This window comes from Cebus imitator, unplaced genomic scaffold, assembly GCF_001604975.1.
Source record: "Cebus imitator isolate Cc_AM_T3 unplaced genomic scaffold, Cebus_imitator-1.0 Scaffold78, whole genome shotgun sequence".
Taxonomy (NCBI): domain Eukaryota; kingdom Metazoa; phylum Chordata; class Mammalia; order Primates; family Cebidae; genus Cebus; species Cebus imitator.
In genome coordinates, this window is record NW_016107393.1 from 2323052 (window position 1) to 2343134 (window position 20083).

Below are 20083 nucleotides of genomic sequence, written 5' to 3' on the forward strand. Positions count from 1 at the left end.
TGAACCCAGGAGGCGGAGGTTGCGGTGAGCCGAGATTGCGCCATTGCACTCCAGCCTGGGTAACAAGAGAGAAACTCTAAAAAAAAAAAAAAAAAAAAAAAAAAAAAAAAAAAAAAAAAAAAAAAAAAAAAAAAAAAAAAAAAAGAAAGTACTGGAAAGATGGAAAAAGGGAAGACAAGAAACAGAATTTCATCAGTAATTCAACTCTAATATATAAAAGTAGCAACTATAGATTTCAGAACTAAAATCTCTGAAATGTAGTTAGTAATAAAAAGACAAAACTATGCAGTTTGAAAGTATTTGAATTACTTAGGTAAATCAGAAACATACATAATCAACAGATAGAAAAAGATTGATTGAACCACATAAAAGTGTGAGAGAAAGACAAAGAGATAGACATACAGATAATACATGTTCTAAATGTTCTAAACAAAAAATAATTCGATGTTTCCTTTTTGTTGCAGTAAAGACCTAAATTACATAGATACATGGGCAAATTGCTTAGCAAGTTTTCTTTAATGCTTAAGGATCGTGTTAGATAAATTAGAATTAGCTAATACATATTTTATTTCCATGTACGTTTAACAAGAATGGTCTTCAAACAATAAAAGTTAAAACAAGATAAGGAGAAAATTGTAGCTCAAAGTAGATGAGGGTAGTTAGAACCTAAATCTTCCAAATGAATTCAGGCTCCAGGCTGGGATTAATCATATCCCAGGTACTGAGAAAATTGCAGCTGTCAGTTATCTTTGAAAAATCTATAGAAACTAGAAGGGCCATAAAATTAGAGAACAGAAAATGCCCTGATTTTCAAAAGGAGGAAAGGATGGACTATGCAATTTACAGATTGGTAAGCTTCAGACTGGAAATCATTGCAATAAGTTCATTACTTATCAAGTACTTTGTGAGCATTGTGGAAAGAATGCCTTGGTCACTAAAAGCCAACCTGATTTATGTCAAATTATGTCTATATCATTGATAGGATACTTGGTAGGTAAACCTTCTTTTAAGCAGTTTATTTGAGAAAGTCTCCCATTATAGACTTAACACAAAGAATATGAAGTAGTAGCTGAATTAAGTACTATTGGGAGCATTCAAGATTATTTTGAAAACTAGTTAATCAATAGACTGCTTTGTGAACTGGAATGTCAGTCTGCCCTATAGGCATTTGGATTTAAGAACTAATTGCTGCCATAGAAAGCTGACCTGTTATAGCTACAGAATTAAACCCAAGAGAGATGGCTAATATAGTAGACAGGTTCAAATTAATTTAGCAAGATGGGATCATGTGTGAAGACTAACAAAATGCAATTAAATAAGAAAAAATATAAAGGCCCACATTTGTATAAAAAAAGTAAATGGCTGACATAGGTATGATATGAGAGAGACCTGGTTTGACAGAAGCTGAAATAAAAATATTATGAGAGTTTTGTTCTATCACAAGCTTAATATGAACCAGCAAAGTGATACTACTGCTAAAAATGTTAGCATAATTTTAGGTCTCATTAGCAAATAATAATGTCCAGTTTATTGTACTTTGTGCTGCACCTGTACTTCACTTTTTGGTTACATTTAGTGAACGATCCTGACAAACCATAGAAAATTCTGAGAAGGGGGGATCAAGCATAGAAAGAAAAATGAAGCTCCTTCATAAATGATAGAAAAGGATTTTTAGTGCTACAGAAAAATAACTCAGATATAGCAACTGTTTTTAATGTTGAAAGGACTTTCATGTATGAGAGAAATGAAATATGAATACTTTTTGTCCCTGTGTAGCTAGAGAAGGTCAGGAGTAGATATGGAAACAGATTTATTTAACATAAAAAATTTTTTTCTAACAGCTGGCATTCTCCAACAATGAAATGAGCAGTTTCGTTGGTAAAATTCTTGAGGTACTGAAAGAGAAGTGAACTAACCATCTTTTAAGTATCCTATAGGGAATTTTATATGGGTCATGGGTGGATATAAGCATTCTAGAATATTTTACAGATATAACTCAGACAGCTAAAGGTTAGGATGTATTTCTAAATGCAATGGACCTTCGCTACAGAAACGTCTGCTATGGTAAGAAACTCTTCCAAACAAGATTCATCTTAGAAGTTGTCTTCAGCCCCTAGAAATTTTGAAAGGACCTTGTCATATGCTTCCAAAATAACACAGAACTTTTGGGTGGACTTCTGAGGACTCTATGTAATAATAACAATGTTGCATTTGGATTACAGTCACTCTTTTTTCTTAGTAGTTAAAACAGCCTTCCTGTTATAAACCAGCCAAGATTCTAGTCTAAGCAAGCATTTAAATGTTGGGCTTCAGGACCGGTCTAGGTTGAATGAAGTTAAAGAGAACTTCCTAGGAGAAAACTGCTGATTAATAGACAGATGAACCTTTGAATTTATTATTTGACTTTGGTAAGTAATCCTTGCAGAAGGTGTGATCCATTTAATGTCATTCTTACCATATTTATTAAATTAAGGAACTCAAGTCCTAGATCTTCTGTTAAAAAACTCTTCTTTAAAAATAGCTGCCACCGCTTCTCAGGCGAGTCAGAACAATGCTTGGATTTAGCATCATCCTGCTCTTTCTGAGGGATTTCAGTTTCATAAAATTCTTTTAAGCTCTGAAACTGCATGTCTACCTAAAAAAGAAAAAGAGAGTTAAGAACATTTAAACACGTTTTTAAAGAAAAAGGACAGTAGATTCCAATAAAAGTCTATATAAAAACTAAAACTACATTTTTAAACTTTTTTATTTTTAAACTGTTTATTTATTTATTTAGTTTTAGAGATAAGGTTCTTTGCTCTGTCACCCAGGCTGGAGTGCAGTGGCACGATCATAGCTCACTGTAGCCTCAAACTCTTGGGGTCAAGCGATCCTCCCTCCTCATCCTCCAAGTATTAATAGTTAAGAACTACAGACTACAGGCACTTGGCAACAGGCCTGACTATTTTTTTTTTTCTCTTTGTAGAGACGAGGTCTTGCTATGTTGCCCAAGTAGATCACCAACTCCTGGGCTCAAGAGATCCTTTTGTCTTAGCCTCTCAAAGTGCTGGGGTTATGGGCATGAGCCACCAACCCCGGCCCATTTTCAGAATTCTTTAAATAATTATTGAATATTTTTAACTTATTGAAAAAATATTTAAAAAATCAATTTGGATTGTTGACAGATAGGACTACCATTGGGTAGAAAACTGAGCTGACAAGTTTATTAAGCATAAAAACTACTTATTGAATCCAAAATTGTATTTATAAATTCTGTGTTTGTATGTTTTTCAATTTGGGACAACATATGCCAAAGACCAGTGTGGTTTCATTTAAAGCCACATTTCATAATTCAGAAGAAAGATACGTACATAGAATCAGACAATACAAATCACTAAGAACTATAAGTCAGTGAAAGATTATTAGTAATTAGTAAATCACAATTTACTTCTAGTCAGCAATAAATCAGAATAAAAGAGTACAAATAATTACTAATTCTCTGCCAAACTATTAATATTAAACTGCCTCCAGGAGCTAATCTTATTAAGGTACATTACTGTGCCTCCCTGGAATTATATTTTCTCATTTGCTAACCAATGTAAGAAATATTAGATTATTTTAAATTACTCTTCTTGAGCAGAGTTTATATACAATCAAATGTTTCTGTAGACCTACAGATTAATATATAATTGGATGATGTAGAAATAGTATAAATTATCTGATGCAAGTTTGTTTATATTTTCAATAATACTAATGGCTGACAGAACCAGACTTAAATAGCTTGTAACTACCAAGAGCAATCTAAACAGGGTAAGAAATTTCAGGCAACGGTTAGTCACTAGATTTTAAAGATTTTAACATTTTTCTTAATTTAACTGAACTTGATAGGGGAGCCTACAAATAGCCCTCAGAAACAGAAGCTCTCTCCTCATTTCCATATTCCATTTATACATGCCTCTGTTTTGCTGATGCTTGCTCCCTCAGCCCAGAATGATCTTTCTTCAATTTTCTTCTCCTATTTATCATTCATAAGCAGTTAAAATGCTACTTTCTCCATGGAAACTTCTAAGATGCCCCAGTAATCATTAACTATTTATTTTTTGGGGTACTCAAAGTTGGCTCTCTAAAGAGAACCATAATTAAATTATTACAACACAAAGACACATATACAGACAATATTATGGGCACACTGAGGAGAGACCACCAACTCTATATAAAGTAAATAGGGAAGAGCTTCCCAAATGAAGTGACATTTGATCTGTGTCTTTAATTGTCCAGGGTGAGAAGGCATTGAAGGGCACCCTAGATGGGAGGAATAACTTGTGTAAAAGTGGGAAACATTAGCTGTGAAGACACTTGCTGGTTCAGAGGACAATACATGATCTTAGCGTGGGTGAAGTACAGGTTGCACGAACTAAATGGCAAGAAAGAGACAGAGGGATAACCATGCTGGCTTAAAGCTGGCCAGCAGGCTTCAACTTATTTCCTACTATAACCAACATAATTGAGATACATTCTCATTAGGTTGAAACCACCAATAGATGACTCGGAATCAGCATGACAATCATCAGGGTTTCACAGGGTCATCCATTATAGGCTAGGTGTCAATATTATGGGCAGTCTGTTATGTGCAATTCTCAAAACATAAACTTTAATTCATCCTTCTTTTTCAATGGCTCAAAAAAGCCTCCTTGAATGCAAATGAGAACCATGTTATTATAGAAATTCCTTTGACTCTGTACTAGCTGATTTAAGTGAATTAATGAAAAACTTTAAGATTTTATTCATTTTTGGTAAAAGTTATTTGCAACTTGCTTTATTATACTTGTCAAATTACCTGAATTTCAGGAGGTAATGTGATCAGATTTGCCTTCGAATGACTTTTGTGTTGGCCGCAAAAAGAAGGGGAGTGTGAAGGGGGAAATATAGGAGGCAGATGGAGCAGGCAGAAGATGACATCATTAAGCCAGGTAAGAGACGATGACAGAGTGAACCAAGGAAGTGATGGTGCAAATGCAGAGAAAGGGGAGTTCAGAAATCTCTTAGGTTGGCTCAATAAACAGATATGGGAGAGCATGGCCTTTGAAATAGGAAAAACAAAAGGGAAATAATTAGGGATTAAACTTCAGCTTTGATGTTTGCTAACTGCTTCATCTTGCATACCTCACCCCTCAGAGCCTCAGTTTCCCATATTTACAAAATGGGGATCATAATAACTAAAACACAGGGTGTTATAAAGATTAAGTAAGATCAGGAATGAGAAGCATAGTACCTAGTACAAAATAAATGCTCATTGAGAAAGCAATTGAAAAAGACACTGAAGCTTCTACATAGGATTTCTGAAAGGATGGTGGAGTCATTAACCCAATGACAAAATACAGAAGGAAAAGCATATTTGAGGAAAAGACACCAGCTGTATTTTGCTGAGTTGGAGAAGCCTACAGGATACATAGCTAACTGAATGCATTGGTTTGGAGCTCAGGAGAGTTGGGGCTGAGAAACCACTTTTGAGTTATTGGGGAAGAAACCATAGGCGGGAATGTGATTTTTGTAGAAGTGGGTACAATGTGCAAAAGAGAGGGCATGGGTAAGAACTCTATGACCCACCACACTTTAAGAACAAAAAAGAAAAGTGAATTAGGAAAAAGGAGAAGGAATAGACAAAGAAGTGGACAGGATGATTCTGCTTATGCAAAATATCCAGAAAAGGCAAACCCAGAGAGACAGAAAGTAGATCAGTGCTTGCCTGAGGTTGGGGGTGGGAGCCAGGACTGACTAAAAATGTATACCAGTGCTTTTCTGGAGATGATAGACATATACTAAAACTGGAGTGCTATGATGGTTGCATGACTCTATAAATATACGAAAAATCACTGCACTGTAAAATAGGTGAGTTTTATGCTATGTAAATTATACCTCAATAAATCTGTTCTTTTAGAAAAACACCAACGGAAGTGAGAGTGGGTAAGTGGGTCAAACGAATTCTGCAGAAAGATTAAGCAGGATGAAGACTGAAAATATACCATTTCATTTGTCAACCAGTAGGTAGCTTAAAATAATGTTTTTAATGGAGTGAAGAGGTGACAAATTGAAGGGTTGAAAGGGGAATAAAGTGAATTGCAGTGGTACAAGGACAGGATGAGCAAGTAGAGCTGAGGAGTGTCATCTTCCCATTTCAAGAGCCCACATTTGAGCCTGGGCCTCATGGAGAAACCCCATTTCTACAAAACGGAAATTAGCTGGGCTTGGTGGCACATACCTGTAGTACCAGCTACCTGGGAGGCTGAGGTGAGAGGAACACGTGAGCCTGGGGAAGTCAAGGCTGCAGTGAGCTGTAATCATGCCACTGCACTCCAGCCTGAGTGACAGAGTGAGATCCTGTCTCAAAAAAAAAAAAAAAGAGTCTACATTTAAAGGGAAAGAGAATGATGCAGTGCTAGCCTTGGTGGGGACAAACCTATGTGGACATAACTGTAGAACAAAAGGAAAGAAGCAATGGAAAAGAAACCTTTTAAAAACTAGAGGATGATTGCTGGAGATAGATGCTGAAAGATGTAGGAATATTCAGGAAAGGACTGATCACAGATCAGTCTTTTACTTTAATGGAACCCATGGAGGATGGGTGAATATGTCACCAAGTTTGGAAGTCAAGGCCATTATTCTCAATGGCTTCATTTTAAATTTCAGTGACATATGAAGTAAGGACATTGGATGAGATTTAGGGATAGAAACTAAGATAGGATGCTTGAGAACTGTCACCAAATGGGAGCTAACTAGGGAGCACATGGAGGACCCAGCTGAGGCAGAGACCCATGCATTCATAACAGGGCCAATTAGTACAATTGCATGATTTTCCACTGGAGCGTCTGGAAGCTTGGAAAGAAAAGCTGAGTAAACAGTGTATTGGATTGATCTCTTATTGGGAGTTGGCAGGGTTAGTCGGTGTGGAAGGCAGGGAGTTGAGGGGATGGAGAATGGAAAGGATATGTGTAACCATGAGCTGGTGAGGAAGAACGGAAAGCCAGAGGAGGGGCGAAGTAATGGATGGGAAGCATTGCCAGGGTTTGAAGGATGGGAGGCTCTGCCAGTAGGAAAAGAGTTTTAGCAGAAAATGAAAAGCATGAAGGTAAAATGTTCTGATTAAATTGTTGTTTGCAAAGCTAAGTCTCCTGGTCCAAAAGCTGGAGGGGGTCACGGAAGTGGATGCTTAGCGGAAAGCCGAAGAGGTTCATTTTTGGCAACAATGATGAGGACAGCAAGTACTTCTTTATAGGTTCTCTACCATTTCATGTCCTGCATTACAATGTTCATCAACAAGATAATTCTGTCAGTTGGAATTAGTTTGGAACTGCCAAACCATGAGAGTTTAGCATTGAGAACTAAAAAGAACACAAAAGATAAATGCTTGAGGGGATGGATACACCATCCTCCAGGATGTGATGATTACACATTGTATGCCTACATCAAAACATCTCATATCTCATAAATATATATACCTATGTACCCACAAAAATAAAAAATTAAGAAAACAGGAAAATAAAGAGAAAAGCTAAAAAGAAGCCAGAAAGAACAAACAGTTGAGCAAAAATGTAGAAAAGGATGCAGGGGTAAACTGAGAATATTATGAAGGACTCAGACAGAGGAGGTGGTGGTGAGAGGTAAGGATGAAGGTGTTGAGAAGGTGGAGGTGAGAAGATGGGAAAAAACACACTACTTATCTTGGGTTGGCTCTGTCCCTGAGTGAACCCTGCTGGCTTGCCTTCCAGTAAACTAGCACCCATGTGCCTGAAAAGGAGAGTGAGCTACACTGGCATGCGGGTTACTAGGATCGGGGTTAAATAAAGTGGGACTCCAGGGCTTTTCTATTATTGATGCCAGCTTCAAGAAACAATGACCTTCGAGATAGAATCCAGTTACGAGAGGGAATATTAGAGGCCATCTAGTATAACCAGACAAAATAAGGCCTCATAAGAAGCTCTGAGGGGTAGCATATGAAAATGTATCACACAAGGTAGATTTGAGACTGAACCCAGTAGCCTGTTCCAATTCTGTGTATTTCAAATGAACCACACTAATGGCTAAAGTATTCAGAAAGATCCATGGGTTAGAAGATGACTATTTTGAAATAATTTTGTTGTACATTTAGGATATTGTAAATATTTGTAGGATGAAGTAAAAAGTATTCCAATATAACCACTCTGTTTATTTGTGCATACAACTATCCACACATACAAATTTGTATGATTTTTTAGAAAAACAACTTACTATTTGAGCCTTTGTGTGATGCCTTGAAGAATGTGAAGCAAACAAACAGAAAAACAGAATCTCGGGATCCCAAACTCACTATGCCCAAGGGAAAGGCAAGCTTGGGAACTGAGTACACACACATAAAAACTGCTTTCCTTTTGTTCCCAAACAGATAACTGTAATTTCACAGCCTTATGTCACAGCCTTTATTGCCTCTTTTCACGTTTACTTTATCTTATGTAAAATGTAGACTCACTGGTTGTGTAACAATGCATAATTGACTTTCTCCCCTATTCCTTTCACATGTAAGATGTAGATGTGCTGAGGCTAATCAGAGTCTCACAGAAATGTAATCATTTTCCTCACTGCCTAGCCTCTCTTCTTTTTGTTTTCCTCATGCTTGCTCTTTCTCCTTCAAATACTGAAGTTCCCCAAACCCCCTTTGGGAACAGCTCAGATCACAGAGGCTCCTGGAATTTTTATTCTTTCCCAGGCACCTCCTCAACCTTGGCTTAATAAACCTTTATAGATTGAGACCTGCTGCAATCACTCTCTGGTTTACAAGAAAACAGGGCCTGTCAGTGAGCCCACGCACAGAAGTAGAGTATATGGAACTACCCACCAAGGCAGAGCGTATATCCCCACAGAAAGCAAGGACATGGGCAGTGGCCACCTTGCTGAAGAAGGTTAACAAATAGTACCATACCTCCTCTGATGACTTCAGAAATGCCACGTAAGTTTGCAGGACTTGTGATCTGAAGTCAATGCTTTGGCCAAGTTGGTTTAATTCTTCTGCTAGCCATCTAGCTTTAGAGGAAAGTGATGCCATGTCATCAGATTCAAATTCATTTTTCTCCATCATGATTTTTGCAGCTGCTTCTAATTCATGTGATGTCTCCTGTAAAAGCATAGCCCCAGAGGTCAGAAACTGACAGGGGAATCATGAACATTCATATTTCATTATCTTCTGCATTTCCATCAATTATGATTACTAATTGAACTTATACCAACAATCTCCTCAATAAAATAATTTTTATTTTCACTTTAAAATGCAAATTATTTTAAATTATTCTTGGTTATATCAGCTATACTTATTTTGAGAACTCTAACTTTTTAAAAAATATATATATTTTATTGCACTTTAGGTTCTGGGGTACAGGTGCAAAACATGCAGAATTGTTGCAAAGGTACATACATGGCAATGTGGTTTACTGCCTCCATCCGCCCCATCACCTGTATCTGGCATTTCTCCCCATGTTATCCCTCCTCAACCTCCCTACCCCCACTATCCCTACCCTTTGTCCCCCAACAGACTCCAGTGCGTGACGCTCCCCTCCCTGTGTCCATGTGTTCTCACTGTTCAATACCCGCCTGTGAGTGAGAACATGTGGTGTTTATTTTTCTGTTCTTGTGTCAGTTTGCTGAGAATGATGGCTTCCAGATTCATCCATGTCCCTACAAAGGACATGAACTCATCATTTTTATGGCTGCATAGTATTCCATTGTGTATATGGGCCACATTTTCCTTGTCCAGTCTATATCAATGGGCATTTGGGTTGGTTCCAGGTCTTTGTATTGTAAACAGTGCCACAATGAACATATGTGTGCATGTGTCTTTATAAGAGAATGATTTATAATCCTTTGGATAAATACCCAGTAATGGGATTGCTGGGTCAAATGGAATTTCTATTTCTAGGTCCTTGAGGAATAGCCACACTGTCTTCCACAATGGCTGAACTAATTTACACTCCCAACAACACTGTAAAAGTGTTCCTATTTCTCCATAATCTCTCCAGCATCTGTTGTCTCCAGATTTTTAAATGATAGCCATTCTAACTAGCATGAGATGGTATCTCAACATGGCTTTGATTTGCATTTCTCTAATGACCAGTGATGATGAACATTTTTTCATATATTTGTTGGCTTCATAAATGTCTTCTTTTAAAAAGTGTCTGTTCATGTCTTTCACCCACTTTTGAATGGGTTTGTTTGTTTGTTTCTTGCAAATCTGTTTTAGTTCTTTGTAGATCCTGGACATTAGCCCTTTGTCAGGTGGATAGACAACAAAATTTTTTTCCCATTCTGTTGGTTGCTGGTTCACTCTAATGATTGTTTCTTTTGCTGTGCAGAAGCTCTGGAGTTTAATTAGATCCCATTTGTCTATTTTGGCTTTTGTTGCCAATGCTTTTGGTGTTTCAGTCATGATGTCCTTGCCTATGCCTATGTCCTTGCCTATGCCTATGTCCTGAATGGTTTTGCCTAGGTTTTCTTCAAGGGTTTTTTATGGCGTTAGGCCTTATGTTTAAGTCTTTAATCCATCTGGAGTTAATTTTAGTGTAAGGTGTCAGGAAGGGGTCCAGTTTCTGTTTTCTGCACATGGCTAGCCAGTTTTCCTCACACCATTTATTAAACAGCGAATCCTTTCCCCATTGCTTGTTTTTTGTCAGGTTTGTCAAAGATCAGATGGTTGTAGATGTGTGGCATTGCCTTTGAGCCCTCTGTTCTGTTTCATTGGTCTATATATCTGTTTTGGTACTAGTACCATGCTGTTTTGATTACTGTAGCCTTGTGGTATAGTTTGAAGTCCAGTAGTGTAATGATGCCTCCAGCTTTGTTTTTTGCTTAGAATTGACTTGGCTATGCAGGCTCTACTTTGGTTCCATATGAAGTTTAAGGTGTTTTTTTTCCAGTTCCGTGAAGAGGGTTATAGGTAGCTTGATGGGGATAGCATCAAATCTATAAATTACTTTGGGCAGTATGGCCATTTTCATGATATTGATTCTTCCCAACCTTGAGCATGGAATGTTTTCCATCTGTTTCTGTCTTCTCTTATTTCCTTGAGCAGTGGTTTGTAGTTCTCCTTGAAGAGGTCCTTTACATCCTTTGTTAGTGGTATTCCTCTTTATTCTCTTTGTAGCAATTGTGAATGGCAGTTCGTTTTTGATTTGGCTCTCTTTAAGTCTGTTTTTGGTGTATAGGAATGCTTGTAATTTCTGCACATTGATTTTGTATCCTGAGACTTTGCTGATGTTGCTTAACAGTTTCAGGAGATTTTGGGCTGAGACGATGGGGTCTTCTAAATATACAATCACGTCATCTGCAAATAGAGACAATTTGACTTCCTCCTTTCCTAACTGAATATCCTTTATTTCTTTTTCTTGCCAGATTGTTCTGGCTAGAACTTCCAATACTATATTGAACAGGAATGGTGAGAGAGGGCATCCTTGTCTAGTGCCAGATTTCAAAGGGAATGCTTCCAGTTTTTGCCCATTCAGTATGATACTGGCAGTGGGTTTGTCGTAAATAGCTATTATTATTTTGAGATACGTTCTGTTGATACCTAGTTTATTGAGAGTTTTCAGCATACAGTGCTGTTGAATTTTGTCAAAGGCCTTCTCTGCATCTATTGAGATAATCATGTAGTTTTTGTTTTGGTTCTGTTTATATGGTGGATTATGTTTATAGACTTGCGCATGTTGAACCAGCCTTGCATCCCTGGGATGAAGCCTATTTGATCATGATGGGTAAGCTTTTTTATGTGCTGTTGCAATCAGTTTGCCAGTATTTTATTGAAGATTTTGGCACCTATGTTCATCATGGATATTGGCCTGAAGTTTTCTTTTCTTGTTGAGTCTCTGGCGGGTTTTGGTATCAGCATGATGTTGGTCTCATAAAATGATTTGGGAAGGATTCCCTCTTTTTGGATTGTTTGGAATAGTTTCAGAAGGAGTGATACCAGCTCCTCTTTTGTGTCTGGTAGAATTTGGCTGTGAACCCATCTGGACCCGGGCTTTTTTTGGGTGGTAGGCTCTTAATTGCTGCCTCAACTTCTGCCCTTGTTATTGGTCTATTCAGGGTTTCAACTTCTTCCTGGTTTAGGCTTGGGAGGGTGCAGGTGTCCAGGAATTTATCCATTTCTTTCAAGTCTACTGGTTTGTGTGCATAGAGTTGTTTGTAGTAATCTCTGATGGTAGTTTGTATTTCTGTGGAATCTGTGGTTATATCCCCTTTATTGTTTTTTATTGCATCTATTTGATTATTTTCCCTTTTCTTTTTTATTAGTCTGGCTAGCAGTCTGTCTATTCTGTTGATCTTTTCAAAAAATCAGCTTCTGGATTTGTTGATTTTTTGAATGGTTTTTGCGTTTCTATCTCCTTCAGTTCTGCTGTGATGTTAGTTGTTTCTTGTCTTCTGCTAGCTTTTGTGTTTTTTTGATCTTGCTCCTCATCTCTTTCAATTTTGATGACAGATCTAAAATCTTTCCTTGCTTCTTATGTGGGCATTTATTGCTATAAATGCAATTTTATATTTTAGATCTTTCCTTGCTTCTCATGTGGGCATTTATTGCTATAAATTTTCCCTAGACACTGCTTTAAATGTGTCAAAGCGATTCTGGTATGTTGTGTCTTTGTTCTCATTGGTTTCTAAGAACATCTTTATTTCTGCCTTCATTTCATTGTTTATCCAGTCAACATTTAAGAGCCAGTTGTTCAGTTTCCATGAAGTTGTGGGGTTCTGGGTTAGTTTTTTAATTCTGAGTTCTAACTTGATTGCACTGTGGTCTGAGAGACTGTTTGTTATGATTTCCGTTCTTTTGCATTTGCTGAGGAGTGATTTATTTCCAATTATGTGGTCCATTTTAGAGTAGGTGTGATGTGGTGCTGGAGAACTCTAACTTTTGTGTCACAAATAAAAGAAAGGTTTGGTATGAAAGGTGGTAAAACCAAATGGAAGAAATGTTTCAAATAATTTACATAAATTAATTATACATGAGATTGCTATATGAAATTTAACAATAGCTCTAGCAAATTCATAAACTAATTTTATTAGTGGGCAAATCTCTAAAACTTATTCATTAGTTTTTAATTTACAAAAAGATATATTGATAGTGCAGTCTTATTTAAATCTCTATCTAGAAGAGCTAGTAGGGAAATATTACATACCACGCCTAAACAACCTAAAAAATCAGTGACTTTGATTTGCTCAGGGATGTTCTCCTATGTTTTCTTCTGAGTGTAATTTCTGTTATGTGAACTCCGACCACTGATTAAATGGACGAATAGGAATAGTAGGCATGACAATTATGCATGTTACAGAAAGAGCTCTGTAAAATTTCATGTGAGACCAACCTAAAAACCAAGCAAAATAAAAGAAAAAAACTCTGCAGCAATGAGGGATTGCTTCCCTACTTGCAGTTAATATGCTTCCCAAGTACTCCATTGAATGAAGGACATTTTAATTTACAGGCCCTGCTTTATGAAAGCACTCTGGGAAGGAGATAAGCAGGGGATTCTTCCCTTGTAATCTACTCCCCATTTCTAAAATGTTTAAAATGTAAAAATGAAATTGAGTTCAGACATAAGTTTTAAGTATTCTAAATAATAAATAAAAAATACCCCACTCAACAAAAAATTGGTGTGTTTGTGAGTTTCCAGTGGGGGCACAGTCCATGAAGGAGCTTCTTCTGCTGAGAAATGGAGTCAGGGAGAAACAGGGGAGGGCACTTGACTCACCTTCCTTTAACTTTGCTGGAGCAGACAGAAACTTCAGGGCAGGTTTGGAGCCAAGTGCCATGTGAAAGGAGCAGGAAGGAGCTGGAGAAGGTGCTGTGGTGGGCGGGGGGCATTTTCTGTCTCTGAATGTTAGGTAAGCAAACAAGGTTGTTTTTATTTATATCCTTGGAATCTTGCAATAATGCATGTTGCTTCTGGTAATTTGGTAACTTGCTCTTACAGAAAAAAATTGCAAATAGTCTTAGAGAAGCACTGTGCCTGCCTCTTCTATCACCCTCAAAATGAGGCTTTGAGAAACTGCCCAGGCAACAAAAAGGAACCAAATGAGTGTTTAATACCCAGCTGTAATGCTGACTTTCAGTGAGCACAAATGCCCTAATAGATGCACATGTAAATATAATTTAGACACATAGGAATATGAGTTTTTAAGTCATTATGTGCTATATACAAATTTAGAATTGTAAACCTCAAGCGAGCTAGGATTAAGTTTATAGTTATCAAATATTTTTTGAAATACAATATACAAAAGTATAGCCATATGCTTTTGTAAACATAATTTATAAAGCCATACACCCACATCATTCTCATTTTATTTACCTTAGCTTGGATATCTAGTTCCAGATACTTATTCAAAATCTTCTCCAATTCAGAACGGGTGGAACCGACATCCATTGTATTAGAAAGTACTGGACTGATTTTCTGAATTGACATTTCCACCTTTAGGAGTAAACAACATATGGCAGTCTTATTAATATATTTTTGCATGTATGTATGCACATGTGTCAGGAAGATAAATATTTTATAGATTCTCATATTTGAAATATATTTTACCAATATTAATCTAATATAGTTTTAAATATTAAGAATTTCATATTTTAATAATGCTGCTTTTCATGGGAGGTAATACTAGTGGCCTGCCAACAAACGTTGTATGTTTAAAGATATTTATTAACAGCTGTGAGATATAAACAATCATCCACATCCTATAAGAACTTGTCTATATTACCTGTGAAGGATAATGCACTTGCTAACACATCCACAGAGATGAATTTATCTGTGAGTTGAATGGGACCCAATTTGCAGGCATGTTTTGAAGGCAAGATCCAGAGCATGGGTATTGCAGTAATTTGGGAAGAGGGACTCCAGGGAAGTGCAAAACCCTACACATGCTGTAGTAAAATACAGGGACATACTTAGGACATTTAATTGATGAGCCTGGAGGACTATGATTTGATCTTCAGTGGACATAAGTCAGTGACTAAAGTAACCTTTGAAGTGTTCTATCCCATTCAAGTCACATGCTTTGTCCCCTTCCTCTGACTCCAGTCCATACTCCCTACACTCAAATTCACTCTGAACTGGCAATAAGACAAGTATCAACAGCTGAGTTCCTACTGTGTCTTCCACTGTCACCAAATTAACTTGGGTCTCAAGCTCCAGGGAATGCAACACCACAGCTGCCAACATATTTGGAAACATCCTGAAGCCAGGCACCAGAAGAATGACAAAATTCCCAAGGTTCTGGATTAATAACAGATGAGGAGGCAATTTAAATACAGACATTGATATTTAATGTCCTCTCTAGTGAAGTCTACTAATTCTATTCATGGAAGTTCAAGCATGTAAGTCCATTGTATCAAATGAAAACATCATTGAAAATTTGAGACCCAGCCTCCGCAGCAAGGTCCATTAACATCAATGCCATTGAGCTATTGCTAATTTTTGCTAAAGATAAATTTTTTTTTTTAGTCAAACTGTAGCTCCTTAGTTTTATTCCCCTCTGGAAATAGGGAGTAAAATTCTTCCATATCAAGCCATCATGTTCACTGCAGAGAGGATTTTCACATGTATGCTTACATGCAGAATGACTGCTGCCTTGCACTGCTCTAGTTCAATAAAATATGATAATGGCAATTTATTCCTTGAAAAACCTAAAACTCATAATTTTTGGTATCTGTTTATATATCAATCTACCTACCTCTCTATAGTCCTGGTGTTGTATGGTATCATTGTAACCGAAACTTGTGCATATTGGAACCATGCTCAGAATCATGCAAATGAAATATCCACTCTATTCCCATATATATTTGGTTCAGTTAACACAGTACTGTGCAAAGGGGGAACTGCCTTTGTGTGTATACCTTCAGGCTGAAGGCGGCAGACGAGCCACCTGGGTCAGGGGTAGTTGATGAACAATAGTGAATTACCTCTGTTTAGTTCAATTAAAGGACCCAATGTGGAACATAAGAGCAGCCTAAGGAGACACGCCCCTGTCCTCCCACCACGCCCACATACTGCACCTACCATACCATCTATTATCACCAACTTAGATGTTTAAGTTTTAGTTTATGAAGCTACCTTCCTTAGGTAACCCTCCACCAAGGCTGTTAGTTGTTGTTTCTTAAGAGCAAATTCCTTGTGCGCTGAACACTGTTCGGTCAGATGATCCACTCGTCTCTTAATGCACACCATCATCTCATGGATGCCGGACACCCCAGAGCTGAACAGAGCAAGCCAGCTGTTAGTTCACTCTACCACAATATAGAACACAGAGCATTTGAAACAGATCTGCTCTCATGTTAGGTAGGCATTGGTAAAAGGCATCAGCTTTAGGATAGCAGAAGGTAAGTAGCTGTCATCTTGGGATAGCAGAAAGCAAAAACAAATTATGTTCTTTTGTTTCGTCAGTCAGTCCTGAGGGAAAAGATGAGTTATGGGTTTTTGCAACAAGGTCTAATCTTCTTTTCTAAAGGTTTACTTTTTAATAATTCTGTAGGATATTTTGAAAACCTTATGGCAAAGGCACAGTATGTTTGCCACGAGTTTTCCTTAGGGTGTTATTAAAAGCTTCATTTATCTAAAGATGCTCTTTGAATAGAAATGTGGATCAGCCAATTAACAAAACATTTACTGATCCAATGGGGTAAAATATTTATATAACACTAAGGTCCCTGTTCTCAATGATTATGAATGCTCAAGGCTGTATTCATCAGATGAGAACCAAGTTATCACCAACAATTAGAAATCAAATATACTTGTTGATTAAAAAAAAGAAGCTGAGTCTCACATTATCATATTTCTTCCTGTGCTGGCCTCATGAGACCAAAAAAAGTGACGTGATAGCTCCTACAGTGAAAATGCCTCTAAAACAATGCATCAACGTTGAGCTGAACTCTAGCTCTAGTCCAAATATATGTTAACAAGTTTCCTAATATTCTTGACGGAATAAGCACTATTAAATTTTCCAACCTATCCCTAAGACTATTTAAGAAGTTGATGCCTTTCATTTCCTTCATGTACTGTATTAATAAAGATTAGCATAACTCTTCAATTTAATTACCCAGAGTTTAAAAAGAGCTCAGAATGAGGAAGAGATTTCAGTGATTTTACCTAAAAATAATTAATTTATGACTCTGTAAAAATGAACTTAATTAGTAATGAAATGGGGGCAAGATCCTAAATGACTGAGAGGTAAAGTAACCTCACTGGAGTGACGAGGCCACTATAGAGCTGGGAAACACTGAGGTATGTCCTGTGGGTACCACAGGAGTCCCAGATAAGTTTAGTTGGAGGTAAATAGGAAACCACTACGAGTAATCTTATTCCTGGCACATAATGTTTCACAGATGTTACATTTTAAATATTTAGTTTTGCATTTTAATACATAGAGAGAGTGAAGAATATAATCAAGACATCAGGAGATTCTTCTCATTTATCATTAAGAAATAGTTCTTAATAATACTAAATCCCATAATTCTACAAAAGCAGTGTATTGGTTATACTAATTATATTTTGACTAGGCTTTAGACTTTGAAATATTATATGCTTAAAAGGCATTTAAAAGACCAGCTTCCCTATATACTGTAAACTCCAAGTTTTCTGCAGAAAATGGAAGCCTGGAATGAGAAAAATAAATTGAATAAGGAGCATTGTGGAAAGAAAGTACAGAGAACAAAGGCTGTGAAATGAAATGGGCAAGCATGTAGAGAAGAAAGACAGTTGAAAACGGCAGACGATGTCATTAAAAATAAAAGGAATTTGGACATTATTAATACAATTCATCAAGAAAATAGCATTGATAAAGAACTGCATCAGCCAAGATGACGGTACCTGCTCCCACCTATGAGTTGCCCTGTGTGGTCCCACCCCAAATACCCTTGGCATCCATTCCAGTCAGGGGCTATTTTAGCAACTAAACATAGAATACAGGCCTCCCTGACCCCAAGAAGCTGTGGCTGGGAGGGGAGTCCAAATTATGAATAGGCTACTCCCTGGGCGAAACTAGATCACGGTAACCAGCTCCAGCCAAGCCTCTTGATTCCTGTTCACATTACTCTTTTTATTCCTTGGCTTCTCCAAAGAATGAGACTATCAGCCAGCTTCTTGCAGTAATCTGTAAGTCCTAGCCTTGATGTCTCACGTACCAGAAGTATCATAACTCAAACGCACTCTCTGTCTCTGACCTGAACTTGCTCTAGCATTCCCTCCACCTCCCAAATTTCCCCCTTGAATCCCTACTTTGTCTTAATTATGAGGCTCTAATTCAATACTCACACTGAATCCAGCCTCCTCTTTGGACATCTGAATACAAAATGAGCTCTCTTTCTAAAATGGCATCACTTGATTATACCATAGGAAATGTAGATTACAGATGCACACTTCCTATGAATTTGCATATAGTCATCATAGTAGCTACTATTTAATACATTCTTGCAACAAACATGACACTTTGTTAAGTGCATTAGATGCATTATTTGGCAGAATCCTTAAAACAACTTTGTGAAGTGTCAGAAAAGTAGCAATAACTTCAATTTTTAGCCAATGAAACTGAGGCTCCACAGGTGATAAATGCTCTAGAGACACATAACTAATAAGTGTCAAAGAATTGATTTAAAGTCAAGTCTCTCTGATATCTAAATAGATACACTTATTGTACTTAACAATTTTATTGAATTAATGATTATTTACACAACTTACCTTCAAGAAATTTAAGGAAAAACAGACATCGGTTCAGTTTTTACCATAAAATGCCATAATTGCAACTAATAAAAACAGTTATTGAGTTCTTACTATTATAAGGCATCATTCTTAATATTTTAAATAGACTCTTTTCTAATCCTCATAACAACCTTGTGAGTTGGGTAGGATTGTTATCCCCATTTTGCAGATGAATAGACTGAGGAAGAGAGAGGCTCAGTAATTTGCCTAGTTCTGAAATGGCTGACATCTGATCTCATCATTCACACTCTACCACCTCATAGTGCTTTTTCTAGGGAATATTTTCTCCTCTAAAATTTCACTTTGCCCTGAGTTGAGTGTTCTTCGCTGTCATAGGCACAGGGATGGCCTGGCTGACAGCTCTTTTGCAACTGGCTGGCTTCTCCAGGTAATACAACGTCTGCTGTAGTTTTCAAAGTGGCCACTAGAGGGACATGGCAGCTTGTGCAAATTACTACGTGTCTTGAAGGTCCCTCCGGCACAAATATAGGTAAATAAAACCAAACCAAGCATTCCTTCCATAAAAATTTTGCATTTTTACAACCTACAATTTTAATTTAGATGAATTACAACCAGTCACATAGGATCTCTCTCTCTCTGTTTTTCAGTGACCTTGGAGAGTCTCATTTTGCGGGGATTTATGCCTTATTATGTGTATCTATTGCATTACAAATTATTTGAGGGAAATAAACGGTGTCCTATCATTCTTATAACCCTTGTAGCCCTGAACACATAGCCTTATAAGTAGTAGAATATGAATGCCCATTTTCAAATAAAATAGTCTCTGATCATTAAGGGAAGAAAACACATAAAGATTGAGAAGAACATTTGTGCAGTTACCATATTTAAAATGTCGTGGTAACAGTGTCCAGTAGTTTTGAACAGTGATGACTCTGCACTTTTGACCACTTGTAGAAGTTTTAGGCTATCCAAAGAGTGCCCAGTTTCTTCTTCGGTATGCTTCAGCAATCACAGTTAGGTTAAACCAAGTTTATCATGTGTAGTTTGGTTTGATACTTCTTTGTTCTTAGAAGGACAGACTGGGCTGCCTTGTCATTGTGTGCATCCTTGCCTATCCTGTGTCTACTCCACTCTCACATGTGGCTTAGATCCAGTTCACAAGAGAAGTTTCCAGTCATCTTGGTTACTCTAGCCAGCTCCCATTTCTCTCTCTCTATGCCCTTAACACTAGGTCATCTCTGTCTGACTGGGCAGTAACCAGTGCCTTTTCCCTAATTCCCAACTGGAATATATCCACCACATTCCCAGTCCTAGGGCTGCTCCTGTCTTTTTGTATTCCTTCTTAAACCCTAATCTGCAGGTTACAGTCAGCCCGGATTCCATAA

General features: G+C 37.3%; 1 protein-coding gene and 1 long non-coding RNA gene across 6 annotated transcripts in view; one reads left to right on the top strand and one right to left on the bottom strand.

Annotated features, from left to right (window-relative positions):
* CCDC141 (coiled-coil domain containing 141) overlaps window positions 1–20083 on the bottom strand; it is a 204814-nt gene that overhangs the window by 44327 nt on the left and 140404 nt on the right. For all 4 annotated transcript variants that reach the window (XM_017532732.2, XM_017532728.2, XM_017532729.2 and 1 more), the window contains 4 exons: window positions 16098–16239; window positions 14337–14456; window positions 8933–9124; window positions 2456–2635 (listed from right to left, as the gene is read on the bottom strand). In XM_017532732.2, the coding sequence (XP_017388221.1) occupies window positions 2456–2635; window positions 8933–9124; window positions 14337–14456; window positions 16098–16239 (634 nt within the window). The remainder of the gene's footprint in view (window positions 1–2455; window positions 2636–8932; window positions 9125–14336; window positions 14457–16097; window positions 16240–20083) is intronic.
* Window positions 1–20083, top strand: part of LOC108307347 — a 44406-nt gene that overhangs the window by 9670 nt on the left and 14653 nt on the right. The window lies entirely within an intron of this gene.